This window comes from Umbelopsis ramanniana, assembly GCF_025399195.1.
Source record: "Umbelopsis ramanniana AG unplaced genomic scaffold K450scaffold_16, whole genome shotgun sequence".
Classification (NCBI taxonomy): domain Eukaryota; kingdom Fungi; phylum Mucoromycota; class Umbelopsidomycetes; order Umbelopsidales; family Umbelopsidaceae; genus Umbelopsis; species Umbelopsis ramanniana.
In genome coordinates, this window is record NW_026252102.1 from 327,276 (window position 1) to 346,615 (window position 19,340).

Genomic DNA, 19,340 nt, shown 5'->3' on the forward strand with positions numbered 1-19,340 from the left:
CATTGAATATTGGATCGCAATGCTACGAAATATATAGAAACTACACTAATGATTGGTTCGTCTCTGCAAAATGCACTTTGACTTCGTGGATATACGTTGCCTGAGGGCAGGCAAAAATCATTAAGGCAAAGTGAACATGTGACTAGCCACCGCTGAGATGGCCAGCTAGCTGGACGACAAAAACTGGCTCAATCCTTGCTGGAGCCCATCGATGCAACCAGTCTCCCATGTTTCGCTTCGATTCATTTCGGTCACAATCGCAAGCAACACCAACAACTAATGCAACACGAGAAGACTCTCAAGAAGCCCCGGAAGATTCAAAGATAAAGTTCCTCCAGCGAATATCCAGCAGTGACAGTATCGATAAAAAATCTTTAACTAAGCGTCCGAGCTTTTCAAGTATGTCGAGCTTTTCAGGACGCAGCGGAAGTTCGTCGTCCACCATTCCAGTCCCTTCCAACTCATGGGGAATGCTCATGCTATCCACACTCCGAAACGATGATATGTTGGAGGACGTGTGCAGCTTACTGACCAAGGACCAAAAGGTATATATTTTCTATATAAGACCATAAATTCCGTTCTAAATTTCTGTTTGCATTTCTGGTGGCTCACATATTCAAACCTAGGCTACCCTGCTCCTACCTGTATCACAACCTTCCCATCCTTCAGCTATCATTGACCGGGAATTTATTGAAGATCATGTCATGTTATACCAAAGCCCCGTCGACATGACGCAAATTGTATCCTTAAGCGGTATTCGTGGCACCTTTCAAAAGTAAGTGAAACGAATATTGGATGAGCTTTATAGCTTTTTGTTTATTCAGAATGTGGTTTCTTATAGGGACCGGTTTGTCGCATTGGGTTTGGTAGAGAGACCAAGCGTTCATGGTATCGCCGCTTCAAATGCAGACACATCGACTAAAACGCAAGTAGTTTTATTGAATATCGCCCTCATCTTGCGCATTTAATTAACGCTGCATGTTATAGACGCTTCGATAGCTTTAATCTGGATCCCATGTCAATCACATCGGATCATCCATCCATAAATATCCTCGCAAGCCACGTCGATGTCAGTATTGCCAACGACCAAACAATCACTGTCATGCTAATTCAAAAACCAGTGTCGCGACAAGAAATCCAAGATTGGTCGGAAGCAAAGGAGAGTGGCATTATAGTTACTTCTCCTGAGCTTGTCTCGTCGGAAGATGATATCAATTCAGAGAGAATAAGCCCTCGCATTATAGAACAGATTCAAAGGTAAGTTTCGACAGGTGGATGGTGTGGTCGCTCGCTCATCTGGCTTCAATAGATCCGCTCATCTTTATCATTGTGTTCTTCTTTTCCAAACAGATTCATCACTAGCTTCCGTCGTCGGCCACCGAAGAATTTGGACGCAGCTGGTATGGCTGTGCAATCTTTGCTACGAGATGTAGAATCTAACTTAGAAAAGGAGAAGCACACGCTGGACGAGCATGCTCATGCCGTCAAGGTATCGCTATCTCCATATGAGGTGGATCAGAAGATGGAATGGGTGGAAAACTACGTTTGTCGAGAGCTATATGATAGGTATGTATTGTTTCACATATCGTAGCCCACTTGTCGTTCCTCATCTAATAGCCGGTTTAGTCTGTTTACATCCCCGAATGGCGACGACACTCTTCACGATGAGGCACTGGTGTCACGCATTGCAGCACTCAACTTGCTCGATCTTGATTTGGCTCACCTCGGTGTTATTGTAGATGAAGGAGACGACATTGCGGAAATAGATGAAGCTGTAAGGAACGCTGGTCATCAACTGCAAAAATTGGAGTCCTCACACGCTGCTCGAGATAAAATGGAGCATTTGCTTCGGACGCATACAATCATTGCTGGTATGTCAAATGTGTCACTTTCACTTAAAACAGTCGTTTTGTGAAAAAGTTCATGACAGGCTATAACACGGTTGTACTCCATAGATGCCTTAGAGCGATTTGCCGAAAGTCATAAATCAAGGGCGACAGTTGATGAGGATGCCAGTATTGTCAAGGAGATGCAACATGCCATGTCCACCATGACAGAAGACAAAACACCAAATGAAGATGCTCAGGATATCGAAAGCGCCGTGACAGCCTCAAGTGATTCCCCTGACAAAACTGACGACGATACCAATAGTACCGAAGACCAAATTGATGACGATAATGCGTCTGAAGTTGTTGCGCCACCTCCATCGCAAGACACTGCCGTTGATACCAAGGCCACACCGGAAAGTGCAGATATGGCAAGGAATGCTTCAGAAACATCTAGCGAGATTAATCTTCAGTTTCCTCCAACACAATCAAAACGACCGCGCAGAGACGATGATCAGTACATTCGCTCTGCTGGTGCCGACGTCTTATTGCCCTTACTCATATACACTGTCGTCAAATCCAATCCACAAAAGTTCGTTTCTAACCTGAAATTCATCCAACGTTATCGGATGTCTTCAAAATTGATAGGAGAGGCAAGTTACTGCCTCACCAATATGGTATGTTTCATGTAGCTGTGTCGACTGCATTAGAGTCTTTTCTTAACCGGATTTTTTTTTTTCCTAGCTGGCGGTTGTAGCGTTTTTGGAAACCACTAATTTGGTTGGCCTCGGCCTTTCTGCTGATAGAATCATGAGGTAAGTCTAGTTAATGAGATTACCTATTCTCAAGCGGCATCAATCTCATTCATCCTATCTGTAGTGATCTCAGCGATCTGAAAGCCGGTTCTGGTTCAAACGGCCCGAACTCCAAACAGCGTTTTAGAAGCCCTCAAGTCGACCAGTTGGCAGGTGGTGGAAGAAAACTTGTATCAGATGTAGTGGATGGAGTTTTTGATGGAATCGGTCGGTTTTGGAGAACACCAGAGAGTACCAGCAGCGCAAGTCCACCGGTATTGCCACCTCCTACGAATACAAACAAAACGGTGGGAGGACTGCTTAGTATGCCTGGCATGGCAGCCATGGAGGAGGTGAAAAACCAAGTGGTCGGTCGAGTACGAGGTTCGAGCGATGCTTCATCCATCAAGAGCCAAGAGGCACGGAAACAGAACGAACTGAAAGAGATGTCGAGAACCCATACCAATGAATCGGTAGACACTCAAGACTCCCGCCCATTATGGCAAAGGGTGAGTACCTCCCGCTTTAAGTATACTGTACTTAATATAGGACTTTATTAACATGCTGAATGATCTATGGCACCTAGTCCAACTCGCAGTCTCGCACTGATATGTTTCAATCGATGCTACAGGCGCCTTCCCAATTCATGGCCTCCGTCGTACCTAGACCTTCATCGGCCGCATCAAGTACAACACCACTGGGCGAGGGACCACTGCCGAAGTTTCTTGAAATGAAATCCGTTGAGGAAATGAAGATTGGCGAAGTAGCTGAACTACTTGCCGACTACAAGCGACTAGCTGCGATCATCAAACAATCTCAACTTTAAACCAAACCATATTGTCAGTGTCGACAGTGACATGATTTAGATTCCATAGGCACTCACGTGATTCATTAATGAGTCACGTGTACTTTTTCTTCGCGTCCAAAGCCGTTTTTTATGGCCGTTTCACACTCCTTACCGCGTCAAATAAAGACTACCAGACAGTAACATGTTTATAGGCATTACTGGACCTTTATGTAGTGGCAAGCATACAGTTGCCCAATACCTTGTAGAAAAACATAATTTCACGTACCTTACTCTTACCGATTCCACACATCCTAGCGTCGACTATGATTGCGTTCGATTCCATACCCTCAAGGAAATGCAAATTTATGTTACGGAACGATGGTTGGAAAACTTTGTTACCTGCGATGTCGACGGTCGTGGTCTATGGCTCTTCAAGTAAGCATTGGTGCAAATCAGCCTAGTTGTGACCTACGTATTGATTTATGTGCAGGAAGCGCCCTTTCTTTTTACTAGTTTCGATCGAGGCACCGATATCCGTGCGGTTCCAGCGGCATGTTCAAAGGTGAGTTTGGGTGGGAGAGTCATTTTTTTAATGTTTCATTAAAAATCAATAAATGAATCACAATCAATTATTGGTTATTTTTATTGATGGCAATTTTAATAGGTGTCAGCAAAATGGCGAAAACGAATTGGGCTTGCTCGAGTTCGTCATCCAAAACGACCTTGCCTTGTTCAATATCCCAGAGGATGATTCCACCATGCTCATAACTGATCCCATGAGCCCGTCAAGACCAAGGAAGCAATTATCCACTACTCAGTCCCATACTCCTCTCTACACTCTCATGTCGTTATCAGACGTTACCATTGCAAATGCTTATCAGTCTGTGCCCCAGCTCCACGCTTGTTTGGATGACCTCGATTTAACGAACCATGAACGACTACGTCCATCTTGGGATACCTATTTTATGCATCTATCGGATCTAGCGGCAAGACGGTCGAACTGTATGAAGCGCAGAGTTGGGTGTATTTTAGTCAGAGATTCTCGGGTAATTGCTACCGGATATAACGGAACGCCAAAGGGGCTGCGAAACTGCAATGAGGGAGGATGTCAAAGATGTAATGATGCAACTCCCTGTGGAACGGGACTTGACCGGTGCCTCTGCATGCATGCCGAGGAAAATGCACTACTGGAAGCCGGAAGAGAAAGAGTTGGTCCTGGCAAAGGTGTTATACTCTACTGCAATACGTGTCCTTGTTTAGGTAAGGGCGTGGTTGGATTGGGGTGGTCATTTTGGATGAAAAAGGAGATTTATTTTTTTTATTTTTCTTGCAGGATGTGCTATCAAGATTGTCCAAACCGGCGTCAAGGAAGTGGTGTTTTCGAAGTCATATGGCATGGATGATTTTATTGCCAAGGTGTTTGCTGAAGCTGGTGTAAAGTTACGTCAGCATAGCCCGCCCAGCATGCGACTGGAAATGCAAGTGGATGTGACTGAAGTCGATAGCAGTATCATCGGTAAAATGGGATGGATGAACTCGGATGTAATGAGACGAAGGGGTTCCCAGGATCCCAATAACCATAATTCATAAATCGGTTTGGTTTACTGGGTATCCACTACCATTGTGTCACCCTGGCCATTCCCTGTAGAGAAGGAATTTCCGCTTCAAGTCAAAATAAAAAACTGCCACTTATTATTACTGCATGGTGGTGTTTTTGCTTTGCTGCAAATCTCGCTTCACTGGGTTTGATCTCGCGAAATGAAAACGGTATTGTTCGCGGAAATGAAAATAAGCACTATCCTTAAAGTATTCGTCAGTCAGACGCTCCTACTTTAAGAGATTTCAGACTTATAAAGGCACACCATGCGTAGAGCCATCGCGTCTCCTCGATCGCTCTTTTCTTTCTTGTTTCTTTCTCGCCTTTTTTTTTTGTCTTTGAAAACATGTTGGCAAAGGTATGGATTGTTTTGTCGTGCTTCATGGCACAGGTTGCATGGGCCCTCCAACCCATGGGCTACCAGCCGTTGAGCATAGCTCAGCTCGTTGGTCAGGCAGATTACACTGTCTTAGCCAAGGTAGTCTCAGTATCTCCAGCAGCCAATACAACCGGCGCAGGTCCAATCAACACCGGCTCAACCGCACCGACCAATGCGTCAGTGGCAACTCTGCAAGTCTTGTGCAACTACATCGGAAATCCACCTATCGCGAACGCAAGTACGATCACTGTACAAGGTTTTGGAACTTACACTAGCGACTGCCTTTCGTTTGTGGGTGCCACTGGATGGACGGGATTTTTCTTCTTGAATCACACCGTTATCAACGCCGCTGGCATCCAAAATGGTAACACTTCCTCCACCGACAATAGTTACCAACTCGGTAATCATTGCCAGTCGCCGGTTATGATGAGTCCCACTACCATAAGCTCACTCTGGCAGCAAGTCAATGACACTAGCAATGTTGCTGGAACAGGCTGCTTGGCTTCCAATGGATTCCCTCTCCAAAGTGGCGGTGGGGTTGCTCAGCCTAGTGTTGCCGGTGCTACAATGAGTGCGGCTGCTTCTGGCAACTCCAGTATGTCTTCTGCTGCTTCTCCATCCAGTTCAACGACAAGCGCTGCTTCATTTTCTTCCCATGTTAGTTCCTTGACTATGGTCTTGGCCCTCATAGTTGGTATTGCCATGCTTTAGACAACATAGCCGTAACTGTATCATTTTAACCTATATTGTCAAATAAATATGTGTCCATATGTGTGTATTTCTCTTTTTTATATATTTCTTCAGAGTTATCAAATAAATAAAAGCACGCCAATTGAAATAATCCAATCTGTTTTACTTAGTAGAGCGAAAGGAACACGGCTTACTGCACTAAGTGCGTTTGGAATTTTTTCAATGATAAAAATACAAGAAGAGCTAAAGGCGGCTGACATCACTCCAGAGCGAAATTTTCGAATTCCCGTCTCAAAAAAAAAAATGTTATATTTTTCGTTTTTGGACGCGCCCCGTAGACGCGACTGTTTAATAAAGTCAATCTTAGACATCATGGTAAATACAAGGATCCAACCTCTGCTAATCTCTACCCGTACGCTATCCTTACTTGCATCTGCTGTATACAGGCTGATAGAAAGAGAAGAAGAGATAGTGCCAATCTCCACAGTGACGATGCACCTGCTTCGTCACCAGCACCTTCCTCCTTGCCACCATCGTCACCCGCTCCATTCTTTTCAGACTTGGGATATAGAGATGAGGAGGAGGAAGTGGAGAATAACATGGAAGATGAGGTTGATGAAGAAGAAGATGATGACGGTATTGATTTGTTTGGAAGCGATATGGAAAAGTAGGTTTTTTGGTAGTTCAGGAACGACCATTCACCAGAGTAACTAAATGCAATATACGTCTTCAGTGATTATCGTGAGGACTCTGTTCGTGATCGCTACGATTTGGCCAACATTGATGACGAGGACTACGACAACTTGGATCCCGCTGATCGTGCTGCTGTCGAACAAAGACTAAACCGTCGAGACGCCGAGATAATGCGCAGAGAAGGCAGAATGGCTGATGCGTTCATGGATGGAATTGATGACGATGTCGATAATCCTATGCCTACAAGACGCCGTCACAGACGACTTTACGATGCCGATATGGGTATGAATTTGGATGACGAGAACATGGCTGTGGTATGTAACGAACCTTGGTTTTTTTTGGGTCAGATTTGCCACAGTGTTCCTTTTTTTTTTTTCGCTAACAACGCCCTTGTTCGATTCACCAGCCTGAAATGTCACTCGACGACCTCCGCAACATGAAGCATGCATCTATGACCGATTGGATTGACCAGGAAGCCCCCAGAAGAACAATTAAGCGAGAGTTCAAAGATTTCTTGCTGACTTACGTTGATGAGCACGGAACTTCAGTTTACGGTGAACGAATCAAGGATATGGGTGAAAGTATGTGGTTTAAATGCTGCGGTGTGTGGAACTGAGGAGAAATCTTGCTCACCATTTGTATTTCACGTCTTTGCTAGGTAATCGTGAAAGTTTGGAAGTTAGCTACGAACATCTTTCTCAAAGCAAGACTATCCTTGCCTATTTTCTCGCCAATACACCTCTTAATATGCTGAAGCTTTTCGACCAAGTTGCCTTGGAAGTCACACTTATCCAATTCCCAGAATATGAACGCATTCACCGAGACATCCATATTCGCATCGCTGACCTCCCAACTGTTAACACTCTTCGTGAACTTAGACAAATCCAACTTAACTGCCTTGTCCGTGTATCCGGTGTTGTTACCCGCCGAACTGGCGTATTTCCCCAACTCAAGTGGGTGAAATACAACTGCGGACGATGTGATCAGTTACTAGGTCCCTTTTACCAAGACATTCACAATGAAATCAAACTACAAGTCTGTCCACACTGTGGTGGAAAAGGCCCATTCAATCTTAATGCACAACAGGTAAATACTTTGAAAGTTACGTGGAAACCTATGGGCCTTTTGGGTATGGTATTAATTTATCATCTTATAGACCGTATACCGCAACTACCAAAAGCTCACCCTGCAAGAGTCCCCTGGCACTGTTCCACCTGGTCGTCTTCCTCGTCATCGCGACATCATTTGCTTGTGGGATCTTATTGATCAATGCAAGCCTGGTGAAGAGATTGTATGTGCTATTTTACATTATATGTATGCGTTGAATCCAAGCTTGGTTATTAAATGAACGTTGCTTTTCAGGAGGTTACTGGTATCTATCGTAACAACTTCGATGCCTCATTGAGCACCAGAAACGGATTCCCTGTATTTGCCACCATCATTGAAGCCAATTACATCAGCAAGAAGGAAGATTTGTTCGCCAGCTTCAGACTCACCGAGGATGACCAGCGTCAAATTTTAGCATTGTCAAAGGACAAGCGCATTGGTAAACGGATAATGAAGAGTATAGCGCCATCTATCTATGGCCATGAAGACATCAAGCGTGCTATTGCACTATCATTGTTTGGAGGTGTACCCAAGAACGTTCAAGGAAAGCATTCAATTCGTGGAGATATCAATATCCTTATGCTTGGTGACCCAGGAACGGCAAAATCACAATTCCTAAAATACGTGGAGAAGACAGCCCATCGATCTGTGTTTACTACTGGTCAAGGTGCTAGTGCTGTCGGTTTGACAGCCTCTGTCCACAAGGACCCCATCACACGTGAATGGACTTTGGAAGGAGGAGCTCTTGTGTTGGCAGATCGTGGTGTTTGCATGATTGACGAGTTTGATAAGATGAACGATTCTGACAGGTATGTACGAAGGTGAACTGATGATTTTGCCTGGGGGAAGCCCGCTAATTATTCCTGCACAGAACATCCATCCACGAAGCCATGGAACAGCAATCCATTTCCATTTCAAAGGCTGGTATTGTCACCACTCTGCAAGCTCGATGCTCTATCATTGCTGCTGCCAATCCTATCCGTGGCCGTTACAATGCAGCCATTCCGTTTTCACAAAATGTCGAACTCACTGAGCCTATCCTGTCTCGTTTTGATATTCTCTGCGTTGTTAAAGATACTGTGGATCCAGATCGCGACCATACCCTCGCTACCAACGTCATTGCCAGTCATATCAGAAGTCATCCAGTGTTCGATGCCGAAAAGGATCAAATACATAATGTTGATGTGGACATCGATGTAAGTTGTGTGAGATATTGCCAGCAGCGCAATTCAACACTGTGGTTTATACTAAGTTCCACTATCCATTTTAGATCTTACCTCAAGATATCTTGCGTAAATATATCATGTATGCTCGTGATAAGGTCCATCCAAAGTTGCAGCAAGTTGATGAGGATAAACTTGCCCGACTTTACTCAGAGTTGCGTCGAGAATCACTTGCCAGCGGAAGTATTCCCATCACAGTGCGTCATTTGGAATCCATGATTCGTATGTCTGAAGCACACGCAAAGATGCATCTTCGTGAATATGTTCGATCAGACGATGTAGATGTTGCCATTCAAGTTACACTCGACAGCTTCATCAGTGCACAAAAGTACAGTGTCATGAAGTCATTACGAAGAGTAAGTACTTTGAAAGAATCATGGTCATGGTGCTTTTGGATCGATTCACTAACCCATTCAATCAACTCAGCGCTTTGCCAGATACATCAACAGCTCTAGAGACAACGATGAGCTTCTTCTGCATATGCTGGAAAACATTGCTAGTGAGAAGCGAAAAATGTACCAGTTCAGACATAGAATGCTTCCCAAGGAAGTGCAAATCGACGTGGAGGATTTGGATAGCAGAGTAAGTATTTTAACTGAGGCATCACTTGTCATAGATTTGTTCGATCATGCTGGAGACTAATCCTACTTCTACTAGGCTCGAGACCTTAATATCCATGATATTCAACCCTTTTTCAAGTCTCAGCTGCTGCCACGAAATCACTACAAGATCGATTTATCTCGAGGAGTTCTTATTAAAACATATATGTAATTTGCTGAAATACCATGCTTTCGACCACTCAATAAATAAACCATTCTTTCTCCAATTTGTATCACCGGTGTGGTTTGCTTTTGAGGAGGGAACGATGTGGACAAGAGATCGAAAAGACATCAAGAAGTAGCACTATCGATGGATGACAAAATATTATCGACTGAACCGATTTCAGCAACACCTTTCGTATTACGCACAAGATTTTTAATGATGAAACAAACCTCAATAGGAGAGATAAAGTCATTTCATAAAGAAATCGTAGATTTTAAAAAAAAAACAAAAAAAACAGCATAGCAAAACATTCAATAAATCGTGCTCATGCAAAATATAGGCCAGTTTGAAGTTGCAAAAAATGCGGGTTGTGTGGATTGAACACACGACCTTCAGATCTTCAGTCTGACGCTCTCCCAACTGAGCTAAACCCGCTGCTGTTTTTTCAGCGGAAAGCTGATTGTATTCGTTCCAATAAGGTAAGTGATATATACCTAGACTTGTCTACATAGTAATGAAGGTCTTGAGTAATCATCTAGCACATTGGAAAGCTGCCAAAATCTAGTTAATATTATTTTAACATGAGAGAAAAGAAAATATAGAATCATTTTCCCAATCTATGCTGCATTTATATCGTCGGTTTATCTTTTGTTAGAATTTAATTGCAGCATGTCGGAGGGCTTTACATCATCAGCATTCATTCATGGTTGCAAACACAAGTAATGAATACAGTTGTTCAAACCTGTGACAAAATTATTTAATAGCTGTGAATATCCCTAAGGATATCTTTCCTTCTTATGTCAGCAATGGATATTACTAAGCTGATTGAATCTCTCGCTGCAGCATACATTCTTGGTATTAAACCTGTTTGTTATTCAACGTCTTCAGCGACATCGATTCTTATCTTATCCGCCTTCGTTAGATTTTTGTTTCTTTTGAAATCCGACCTAGTGCTGTAAGATGACAACTCGCACCGCCTCGCCTTATCTTAGGGTCTGAGAAAATCACGTATCATTCCTACCAGATATGAGAGGTAATCTGTGAATCCCTTAGATGTCTCAAAAAGCCTACTCATATCACGATGGTATCTTGTTACTAAGATGACATAACAAAGCATTACCATGGTCATTTTAAATTTTAATCGCGATTTATATCACACTAGTGCTCAGCGGCAATGTGGACATTGAAACAAGTTGTGATCTTTTTTTTTTCACTTGAAAACGATGAAACTGGATAACCGCATAATTCTTAAATGCTTACTACGTTGCTGAAAAGTCGTGCTTGTTCAGTACTGTTATCCAATTATGGCTAAATAAGTATCTCACAGCCTTCATAGACCAAGCCTGGTACCTTCCCATCAAGAACTCTCCGTAGCCACCAGTCTACTGTGATGGAACACCTAAACAAATTCCGCTTTCCGATTCATGTTTGCCAGATCGAACAGGATAATCGACGCTTACCTAATCGAAGCGCTGAAACATCTGCTGGGAATTGGTGAGCTGAATCCATGCACGTCCATGTTTGATGCTATATATAATGTAAAAATCCCCGGATGACATTCAATTGCACAAGGAGCGAGAAACCCTCATCAACGACATGAAGGCAAGCTGGCTATCGGTCAGTCCCATAAACTCCGCCATTGAGGTGAAATCACACATCGGCCGATATGCGTTGCCGAAACATTGAAATTTCGCTATGGAGAAAAAATCAGTCACGACACAAATTGTAAATTTTCCGTATAACTTCATCACCTTACTTTTTGTTATCTCATGAGAAAATTCTCTTTGCCTTTGTTATATATCAGGGTGTATCCATTTTTTATTGATGCTTCTATTGAGTGAAAGATCTGGTCGTTTTGGAGAGAATTATAATTGAGAGTATGGGCTCTATATTTTTTTTCATAACTGTAGCGATGGTCGGTGTTTTAAATGCAAGCTAAGCCGAAATTGTAGTGTAGGAGTAAGGTGTATTTAACAAGAGTCTCGAACTTACCCCTGATCAGCGCATAGAGTAGCATCAAACGGCGTGGAATACAGAGATACGAAAGGAGAATCAAATTAATTCTTTTATGATTTTGTCTGACGGCCAGTATATGTTAGAAGTTGACGCAAATCGCCGAGACTCATTATACTGCATGCATGAGAACTCGACTGTGGAGAGCCTTTGGTGTTACGGTGCATCAGGAGTACTGAGGCGAAGCATCGCAAGAAATGAAACACCGTATGATTCGAAAGACTTAAAAGCAATATGTTCTTGATAGCAAGGATGTAGTGCAGAAGCTAGGTTGCGACTCACGATCAACCTACTGCCATATGGTATGCGTTTACAAGACATCGAATAGAAAAGGATCAAGGTCTCAGTTGAGCTGAGCTCAAATTTTCTTACTGCAATACGTCAACCGGTTGAGGTCGAAAACTCAAACTAATCTGAAGAACAGGGAGAATGAAAGATCGGCAAATTTATTCGTGCTCAGTTCGGTCAAACTGCATCTTGGGCATGGGAAATTGGTCTGCAATGATGACTAAATCTTATGAGCTCACAAAAGGGAGAGACTTGTGTCGAGCCTGGCGTAAAAGAGCCAATCGACTCTTTAATGTAGATGGAACATAAAACAAAGTAAGCAGTGCTTGCACTGCCAGGGGAAGACTCTAGAAACCTTTCTGACGAGACACAATCCCACGGTCTGGGGCAGAGGCGAGATAGACCGACAATTTGATTTGCTATGGACTGCTAAGATGTTGCAATTTAAATTTTTTTGGAGACGTCGCTGCCATCAAGAATATGTGCCATATCTTTCATGGCAACAAGGTATAAGCCACATCGTTTCCATCTTTCCCGACCGTTGCCAAGCAATTAATCCGCATTGCTTATCTCTAGCTACCCATAATGCTTGTGAGGCAGACTTTTCTTATTTACTTGGCGCAGTTTTGGCTTAGATACAGACTTTTAACCACGCTAATGTTTTAGAAAACTCCAAAACCCGAGATAGGTAAAGCCTCAAGCATATCCTGTAAATATTAAACTTAAATTTAACAGTGCGCTTTGAAAAGACGGGTGGCAATGTGCGAACCATATTAGCATGGAGCATCGTACAATAACATACACTCTTGAAACCATTGCGCTAATGCTTCGGCTTCTCTGCATGGCTGAAAGCTGCACTAACAGCAGTAGCATTATTTCATTATCAGATTCTGGAGATGAAAATGATGATGAAATCTGGTTCTGGTTGTTCTAATACTTGCTGGAAAATAAATAATTATCAATTGAGAGATTTTCATATTGATTGGTCCAGAAACCTTCGATGGCGCCTGAGAAAGAACAAAAAAAAAAGTGGGCATTTGGAACAGTATGCTTAAAACTCAGCAGGTAAAAAGGTCAAAGCGCAGGACAAAATATCAATCCCGATAAACTCTCGCTTTGTTTCCCTTTATTCCCCAACTTTAGCAATGGGTAACGAAACATCCAAAGCTAAAGTGGAGGCATTAACCGACGGCAAATGGCAAGTGAAGCAATGGACTCTTCTGAATCAGCAGCTGAGCAATTCAGGCGATGCCAGCTCAATCAAATCAAACGCAAGTAGCACCCATTCCGGTCTTTTCACCAATAGAACTGACACCATGAGCAGTGGGAATAGCGTGGAAAGCGAAACTCGACAGAAGAAAAAACGGAAACCGTTTAAATACGCTAAGGATCTTTTATTCAATGGCAGTATATCCCCATGGGGTCAAGACAAAGCCTTGTACCGTACGGATCAAACGTCGTCAACCTCTTCGTTACAGCTAAGAACTTTGACCGAAGACACATTGGAGGGCTTACGAACAAGCAATTCCATCACAAGTGTTACAGCATCCTCTATGGATCACGTCTCGGATGAAGATGACTTGACCTTGGTAGCCGAAAAAGGCTGTCATGTCGGACATGAAATAATGAGCAACATTTTTACGCTTGAAGCGTACCAGACTCTATATCACAGGTAAAAAGGTCAGAATTTTTACATATTGAAAGACCTTTCTTCTCACCGCTTCATTTTTTTCTTCATTTAGGCTATGCTTAGTACAGGTTGAGGATCGTTTACGCAGCGGCGCGCAAGTCTTGCACTTGGGGTAAATGATGTTCTTTTTGCTTGCGCTGTGAATTGACAATTTGTACATGGTTAGCACTTTACTCACACTTGCTGTGTATTAGATGTGGTTCAGCTGAATGGAGTCTAGCCATGGCCAAGATATTTCCTGAAGTCACATTTTATGCAGTCGATACTGCAGAATATCTTTCTACAGCCAAACTTCGCCATATTCCAAAAAACGTCTGTATTCAGACTGCCCGAAATGGACTTGACCATCTCCCGTTCAGCGACCAATCCTTCGACTACGTTATGTGCCGATTTCTGACATTTCGGATATTCAACTGGCGTTCTCTGGTAGATGAAATGGTTCGACTTACTAAACCTGGCTGGTTCGTATTCTGCAGTGGCTCAACCATATCATGCACAGCTTATTAACAAAAGTCTTTGTCATAGTTATATAGAACTCTGCGAACCTGACTATTTGAATATAGCTTCCTACGGACCTGTAACTCAGTTACTAGCAAATGCCTGTAAGTCTCATGAAGCGGTTGTGTTCTGTAATGACTGTATTATTTACGACGGCTCTCTAGTGATGAACATGATGCTGAATAACAACATAGATCCTTACATTGCCGACGAGCTCGATAATCTACTGTCGGAAACAGAAACTTTACTGTTTGTTAATTCTCAGTCAGCGTTCATCAGTCTGGTAAACCAGAACGTATCGCAGCACCTGTTCTCCGTTACCGTTCATGGCTTAGGACGGTATATCACCGACTGGAAACCTAATGACACTACAGATTTAGACTCATTAGTGGCTCAGTACGTTCGAGAGTGCCAGGAAGCAGAAGGTCATATATCCGTCCGCAGCGTCTTTGCCCAAAGAAGTCGATTACTATGACAAAAAGCGTTCGTGTCCCCAATACCTACCGTCGGAGAAACGGTCTTGCTACTGCGCAGTTTCTGTCTACCATTGAATGTGATTTCGTTATCATGTGTGACAGCAGGCTATTTACGTTTGGCAATGTACATAGTCATCCGGACACAAATCACTTTTATCCTCCCCTCTCTCCATCATTGCGTAGAAACGATCGTCTAGCTACTGATCGTATATATGACTGATGAAATCAAATGTTTACCTGTAAAAATAATTCGTTATTTACTAGCACTCATATTGACAGCTGTATATTGTAAATATATTCTTTCACATTGCAAGATGAAGACGGTCGTTTTGAAGCAGAAGGTTAAGAAGCCATAGAAATACCATAACCAGGTACCCCATCAGTCCAAAAAAAAAAAAAATTATAAAACGAAACGAGCCGGTGCTGTCTGTGCAACAGTAGATCTTCATGCAAAGAAACGTTCTTGGTTTACCAGGTTGCGTATTAGGAATATGATCACGAGAAAACTTCACCCAGTCGCAAGGTGTACAAAGTCTAAACATGAGGCTTGGTTAATACTTCTAACCACCACTTTGAGGTGTGGCGCGTAAACAGTTTTTTCTCTTATGAGATCGTTGTTGGGAGCTGTTTAGCCAGGCTAGCATTCTGGTTTGTCAAGTGTAACCATCATTGAAATTTTATTTATACCGGGGTTTTTCGTTTTCTTTCATCTCTATCTTCAACACATCTTTACACCATGAAATTTACATCCATTGCTCTCTTGGCTTTTACCACTCTTGGTCTAGTAAACGCCGACGGTTCTCTTAATCGTAGTGGCGGTAGCGGCTTGAGTCGTCGCGCTGAAAACTATCCACAATTGAATCGCAATGGTCAATCCATCAATCCCCTGGAGAGCCTCGAAAAGCGTGCTTCTGTATGCCCTGCTGGAGACTTTGCATGCAGTGATGGAAATGGTTGCTGCCCTAACGGATCGACCTGCGTACCTAATACCCTAAAGTGCAACGTGGCATGCGGTGTTTATGATGTGCAATGCTCTGATGGTGGTTGCTGCAGTGCTGGAACATACTGCGGTGGCGATGGATACTGCTATCAAAGCACTGGTTCCGGCAACGTCGGCATTACTACCACCACTACTAGCTCAACTTCCTTGTTTGTATTCCCGTCAACATCTATCGTAATTGTGAGTTCCTTGAGCCCAACAACCACAGACCTTGCAGCAGGTGCAACCACTCTTCCTCCACCTGCCATTTCCCACCCTTCAGTCGCTTCCTCTGCCTCTGCTGTTGCCGTTGTTACTAACAACCCTGTTTCTGGCCTAAGCGGTGCTACCACCAAGACTGTGTCTGCAGCCAGCATTGTTCTTGTTGCTGTAGTTGCTCTCGCACAATTGTAATTATTTTCTTCTACTTTGGTCAATCCTCTGTCATAAAACTCTCTCATATCAAAAGAATAAATACATAACAAAAAACCATATAAACACATATATATCTTATCTCTTCTGTATGAACCAATGTCTAATCAATGTCTAATACTGGTTTTTTTTTTTCGCTTCTGTAGAGTTTTCTGAAATCAAATCAGTCTTAGATAGGCTCTGATTTTGTACACAGGTAAATTAGTCAATACCTCCTAAATCAATCCAAGTGTGCCTCTAGCTGCTGCGCAAATTGCCAAATGCTTTCAAATACAATGGTCTTGGGAATAAAAACCTCTTACTGTGAGCTATCTGCTCCTAATGAAAGTTGATACGACATTGAATGAGACAGTATAGATTTATCACAGTAATTTTAGGTCAACTTTCATCATATCACAATCAATCATTGATTCCAATTAAAAAAAAAATTGTTTTCATTGCATATGACAAACATACTATCGGTAGGCATCATTATTTGTATACATTGGGGACATGAAATAAAAAAAACTAATTGAGAGCCATATAAGTTTCTTTATCTTACTTAGATCGTCATTTGCTCACGCAAGACCACTGAAATGCAACAAGGTAACGATTTTTGAGAGAGTTTTAGGAAAAACCCAGCCCGTCGCTTCAAAATAAACCAGCAGAGACATTCATGTACCGCATGATACGGATCAATAGTAACGTTGCAGATCAAGAAATGAAGAAATACAAAGGAGTAAACTATGCTTTCAGCTATAGTGAGTACAAACAGCCTTTTCATTTGACGCACAAGCTACAATATGGATCAATCTCATTTTATCTTACAGTAAGCTGAGCACATCCATGATTTTTTTTTTAAGGTGGGTTGGGGTGAGGAATCAAAGTGGTTGCTGCGAGTTGCCAAACATGGAGTAAAATTGGGAGTCGTTTCGTGGCATGTTGCACGACGATGTGCAACAATGATGTCTGAGCCAAACGAGGTTCAGAAAGATCCGAGAGTATTTCATCTTCTTTTCTTATCACCATGACACATCTATGCAATTTACTACTTTTTTTGTTCTCGATAATACAAGCCACTAATGCAAATACGTGGGGAGATCCAAGAATACATCCTGCGATCCAAATTAATGTAACTGATGCCGAAGTACCAAAATATAATCGTTTTTCAAAACGCGTTGGTTGTTCGGATGGCTATTTTCTTTGTCAAAGCGAACATGAAACTGGCTGCTGTCCGAATGGATCATTATGCGACCTGTATTCAGCACAATGTACAGTAGGTACTTGCGGCTCAACAGGACATCTTTGCCCGTTATCTGGCTGCTGCTATGCGGGACAATATTGTGGAATAGACGGATGGTGTTATCCCATGAATTCAACTGCTACTGGTCTACCATCCACTGCCCATATAAATCCTACGTATCAGGTTTCAGTAGCGGTTAGTGCACCTACTAGTAACAGTGTGGGTTCTGACGAAACAGTGAAGATTGGTCGTATCGCATTAATTTTATTTTTGTTGATGATGATCCTATTAGTGTAGACAAAAAGTTGCTCGCACTGAATCTATACTAAAATGCTGGTAATGCGCTGGTAATAAAGAGGTATGGAAATTAGAGCATAGGAACCATTTGTATTCCTAAGCAAATCTTGAGAGCTGAACGAAGCTATTTTCTGTTGTAGTAACATGTTCATGGTGCACCCATTTTTAGCTCTTGCTAAGTTTGATCATGAAATCTTGCTGCTATTTTTCAGAAATCGAGATATTAAAGTGCTTCATATTATATTTAACTTGCAGGTGACAAAAATCAATTACAGTGTAGAATAAAGCGATCAATTCGTAAAGTTCTATCAGTTTACTTAGACTTCAATCCTCCTTGTGGTTATGTGGGTTCATTATGAAATTTCGGTATCAGTGTACCATAGCGGGATCAGGTTAGTTAATATCGCGCTGTATTAGTTTTACTAGCGCAGTCAATGCTGTGCCTGCCGTTAACGATAACACCAACCATTGCTGATCCAGGAACTAGATCTATTGACCACACCATAACGTCCCACTGCAGACTATCGGAAAGCGACAGCTTGCGCCATTGGTAATATGAGTTGCTACGACAGTATCGATAGAAGCTGACTATATGGTAGTGTTTATGGTCTGTCCACTCACCCCTTCTGTGACTTGTGCAGACGGCGGTTGCTGCTCTATGAATCAATTCTGACGGAAAGTGGGATTGATATGCACATACTTAAGATCAATCAAAGAAATCCTGCTTACTCGTAGATAATTAACATTGCTTTTGAATTATTAATTAACTAAATCCTATAAGTTGCTTCACATAAAAGGTGCAAGCAAATTGTGGTCGATATGTCAAGCAATCGCATAAAGAGCATCGGAACTATTGAATTGACACAGAATGATACGCTTCGTGTTCTTTAATCATAGGAAGAATATAGAAGTCAAACTTGGACACATCCTTGAATCTTGGCGCTGCTCAAAGTTTTGAGCTCTATGGCTGGGCATTCGTAACCCAACCACTTGGCGGATTTTTAACCCACCACGTGCACTAGGCATCTAACGCTGCACATTTAAACATATCAATGTTGTGATCCACTGATAGCAGTATAAAGTCATTCATGATCTTCTTACATGAATCGATTGTGGGAATCAATCGCTCAATAGATCCCGGCAACGCACGAAAATGCTTAAGGACTTTAGAAAATGCAGAGAATAAGCTTGCCTTTATTATGTTTTCTTTTTTTAGCGCAATATCATCACTGTCGTGCTTTAGCGCTCAATGGTGTCCGATACCGAGGGCTCTTTGTTGCTGTGACTTCAAAAATCAAAGCCTTTTTCAATGGAATCTGCCATTGAGGCAATGTATCAAAGGTAAGCTTGCGTGCGTCGAAAAATTCTGGCACTCGTATCCCTATGCTACAAGAGAGGGGAGATATGCATCAATGTCTGTATCTTACATGAAATAATTCCAGAAAGCCACCTTTTTTGCTTTTAACAGAAGAACTACTGAATCAGAGCCTGCCAAGATTAATATTTGTCGTCAGCAATAGTGTGGTTATCTTAAAAAGAATAAAATTGCATTGTGTCAGCCACTCAGTACCACTTAACGCGTCACCT

At 42.4% G+C, this 19,340-nt stretch overlaps 6 protein-coding genes and 1 non-coding gene across 7 annotated transcripts; 6 read left to right on the forward strand and 1 right to left on the reverse strand.

Moving 5' to 3' along the window:
* Positions 1-55: 55 nt before the first annotated feature.
* On the forward strand, positions 56-3,616 carry K450DRAFT_233903 (uncharacterized protein). Its single transcript, XM_051587833.1, has 8 exons — positions 56-545; positions 627-775; positions 842-925; positions 988-1,101; positions 2,173-2,503; positions 2,571-2,641; positions 2,706-3,129; positions 3,207-3,616. The coding sequence occupies exons 1-8, from the start codon at positions 228-230 to the stop codon at positions 3,444-3,446; spliced, it is 1,731 nt and encodes a 576-aa protein (XP_051446265.1). The 5' UTR covers positions 56-227; the 3' UTR covers positions 3,447-3,616.
* Positions 3,529-5,136, forward strand: K450DRAFT_233906 (uncharacterized protein). Its single transcript, XM_051587834.1, has 4 exons — positions 3,529-3,842; positions 3,898-3,969; positions 4,072-4,667; positions 4,741-5,136. The coding sequence occupies exons 1-4, from the start codon at positions 3,610-3,612 to the stop codon at positions 4,995-4,997; spliced, it is 1,158 nt and encodes a 385-aa protein (XP_051446266.1). The 5' UTR covers positions 3,529-3,609; the 3' UTR covers positions 4,998-5,136.
* Positions 5,137-5,314: 178 nt separating this feature from the next.
* On the forward strand, positions 5,315-6,210 carry K450DRAFT_233910 (uncharacterized protein). The gene has a single exon (XM_051587835.1). It carries the CDS (start codon positions 5,351-5,353, stop codon positions 6,092-6,094), a length of 744 nt encoding a protein of 247 aa, XP_051446267.1. The 5' UTR covers positions 5,315-5,350; the 3' UTR covers positions 6,095-6,210.
* A 189-nt stretch (positions 6,211-6,399) lies between these two features.
* K450DRAFT_233912 (uncharacterized protein) lies at positions 6,400-10,082 on the forward strand. Its single transcript, XM_051587836.1, has 11 exons — positions 6,400-6,448; positions 6,520-6,740; positions 6,807-7,080; positions 7,173-7,347; positions 7,425-7,852; positions 7,923-8,057; positions 8,129-8,682; positions 8,745-9,069; positions 9,144-9,452; positions 9,523-9,678; positions 9,754-10,082. The coding sequence occupies exons 1-11, from the start codon at positions 6,446-6,448 to the stop codon at positions 9,865-9,867; spliced, it is 2,694 nt and encodes an 897-aa protein (XP_051446268.1). The 5' UTR covers positions 6,400-6,445; the 3' UTR covers positions 9,868-10,082.
* A 138-nt stretch (positions 10,083-10,220) lies between these two features.
* On the reverse strand, positions 10,221-10,293 carry K450DRAFT_t39. The gene has a single exon. It is a non-coding gene; the product is annotated as a tRNA-Phe (tRNA).
* Positions 10,294-13,261: 2,968 nt separating this feature from the next.
* K450DRAFT_233921 (uncharacterized protein) lies at positions 13,262-15,200 on the forward strand. The gene is made up of 5 exons (XM_051587837.1): positions 13,262-13,831; positions 13,902-13,961; positions 14,044-14,310; positions 14,375-14,451; positions 14,512-15,200. The coding sequence occupies exons 1-5, from the start codon at positions 13,305-13,307 to the stop codon at positions 14,820-14,822; spliced, it is 1,242 nt and encodes a 413-aa protein (XP_051446269.1). The 5' UTR covers positions 13,262-13,304; the 3' UTR covers positions 14,823-15,200.
* A 359-nt stretch (positions 15,201-15,559) lies between these two features.
* K450DRAFT_279354 (uncharacterized protein) lies at positions 15,560-16,246 on the forward strand (the record flags this gene model as incomplete). The annotated part of the gene is made up of 1 exon (XM_051593328.1): positions 15,560-16,246. The coding sequence occupies one exon, from the start codon at positions 15,560-15,562 to the stop codon at positions 16,214-16,216; it is 657 nt and encodes a 218-aa protein (XP_051446270.1). The 3' UTR covers positions 16,217-16,246.
* Between the last annotated feature and the right edge of the window lie 3,094 nt (positions 16,247-19,340).

Bases quoted from the DNA above. Each gene is read 5' to 3' on its own strand.
- K450DRAFT_233903 (XM_051587833.1), top strand. From the start codon at position 228: ATGTTTCGCTTCGATTCATTTCGGTCACAATCGCAAGCAACACCAACA. The intron at 776-841 runs GTAAGTGAAACG...GGTTTCTTATAG, and splicing joins ATTCGTGGCACCTTTCAAAA to GGACCGGTTTGTCGCATTGG. The intron at 1,102-2,172 runs CATGCTAATTCA...CCAAATTGATGA, and splicing joins AACGACCAAACAATCACTGT to CGATAATGCGTCTGAAGTTG.
- K450DRAFT_233906 (XM_051587834.1), top strand. From the start codon at position 3,610: ATGTTTATAGGCATTACTGGACCTTTATGTAGTGGCAAGCATACAGTT. The intron at 3,843-3,897 runs GTAAGCATTGGT...ATTTATGTGCAG, and splicing joins CGTGGTCTATGGCTCTTCAA to GAAGCGCCCTTTCTTTTTAC. The intron at 3,970-4,071 runs GTGAGTTTGGGT...CAATTTTAATAG, and splicing joins TTCCAGCGGCATGTTCAAAG to GTGTCAGCAAAATGGCGAAA.
- K450DRAFT_233910 (XM_051587835.1), top strand. From the start codon at position 5,351: ATGTTGGCAAAGGTATGGATTGTTTTGTCGTGCTTCATGGCACAGGTT.
- K450DRAFT_233912 (XM_051587836.1), top strand. The intron at 6,741-6,806 runs GTAGGTTTTTTG...ATACGTCTTCAG, and splicing joins TTTGGAAGCGATATGGAAAA to TGATTATCGTGAGGACTCTG. The intron at 9,679-9,753 runs GTAAGTATTTTA...TACTTCTACTAG, and splicing joins TGGAGGATTTGGATAGCAGA to GCTCGAGACCTTAATATCCA.
- K450DRAFT_233921 (XM_051587837.1), top strand. From the start codon at position 13,305: ATGGGTAACGAAACATCCAAAGCTAAAGTGGAGGCATTAACCGACGGC. The intron at 13,962-14,043 runs GTAAATGATGTT...GCTGTGTATTAG, and splicing joins GCGCAAGTCTTGCACTTGGG to ATGTGGTTCAGCTGAATGGA. The intron at 14,311-14,374 runs GTTCGTATTCTG...TCTTTGTCATAG, and splicing joins CGACTTACTAAACCTGGCTG to TTATATAGAACTCTGCGAAC.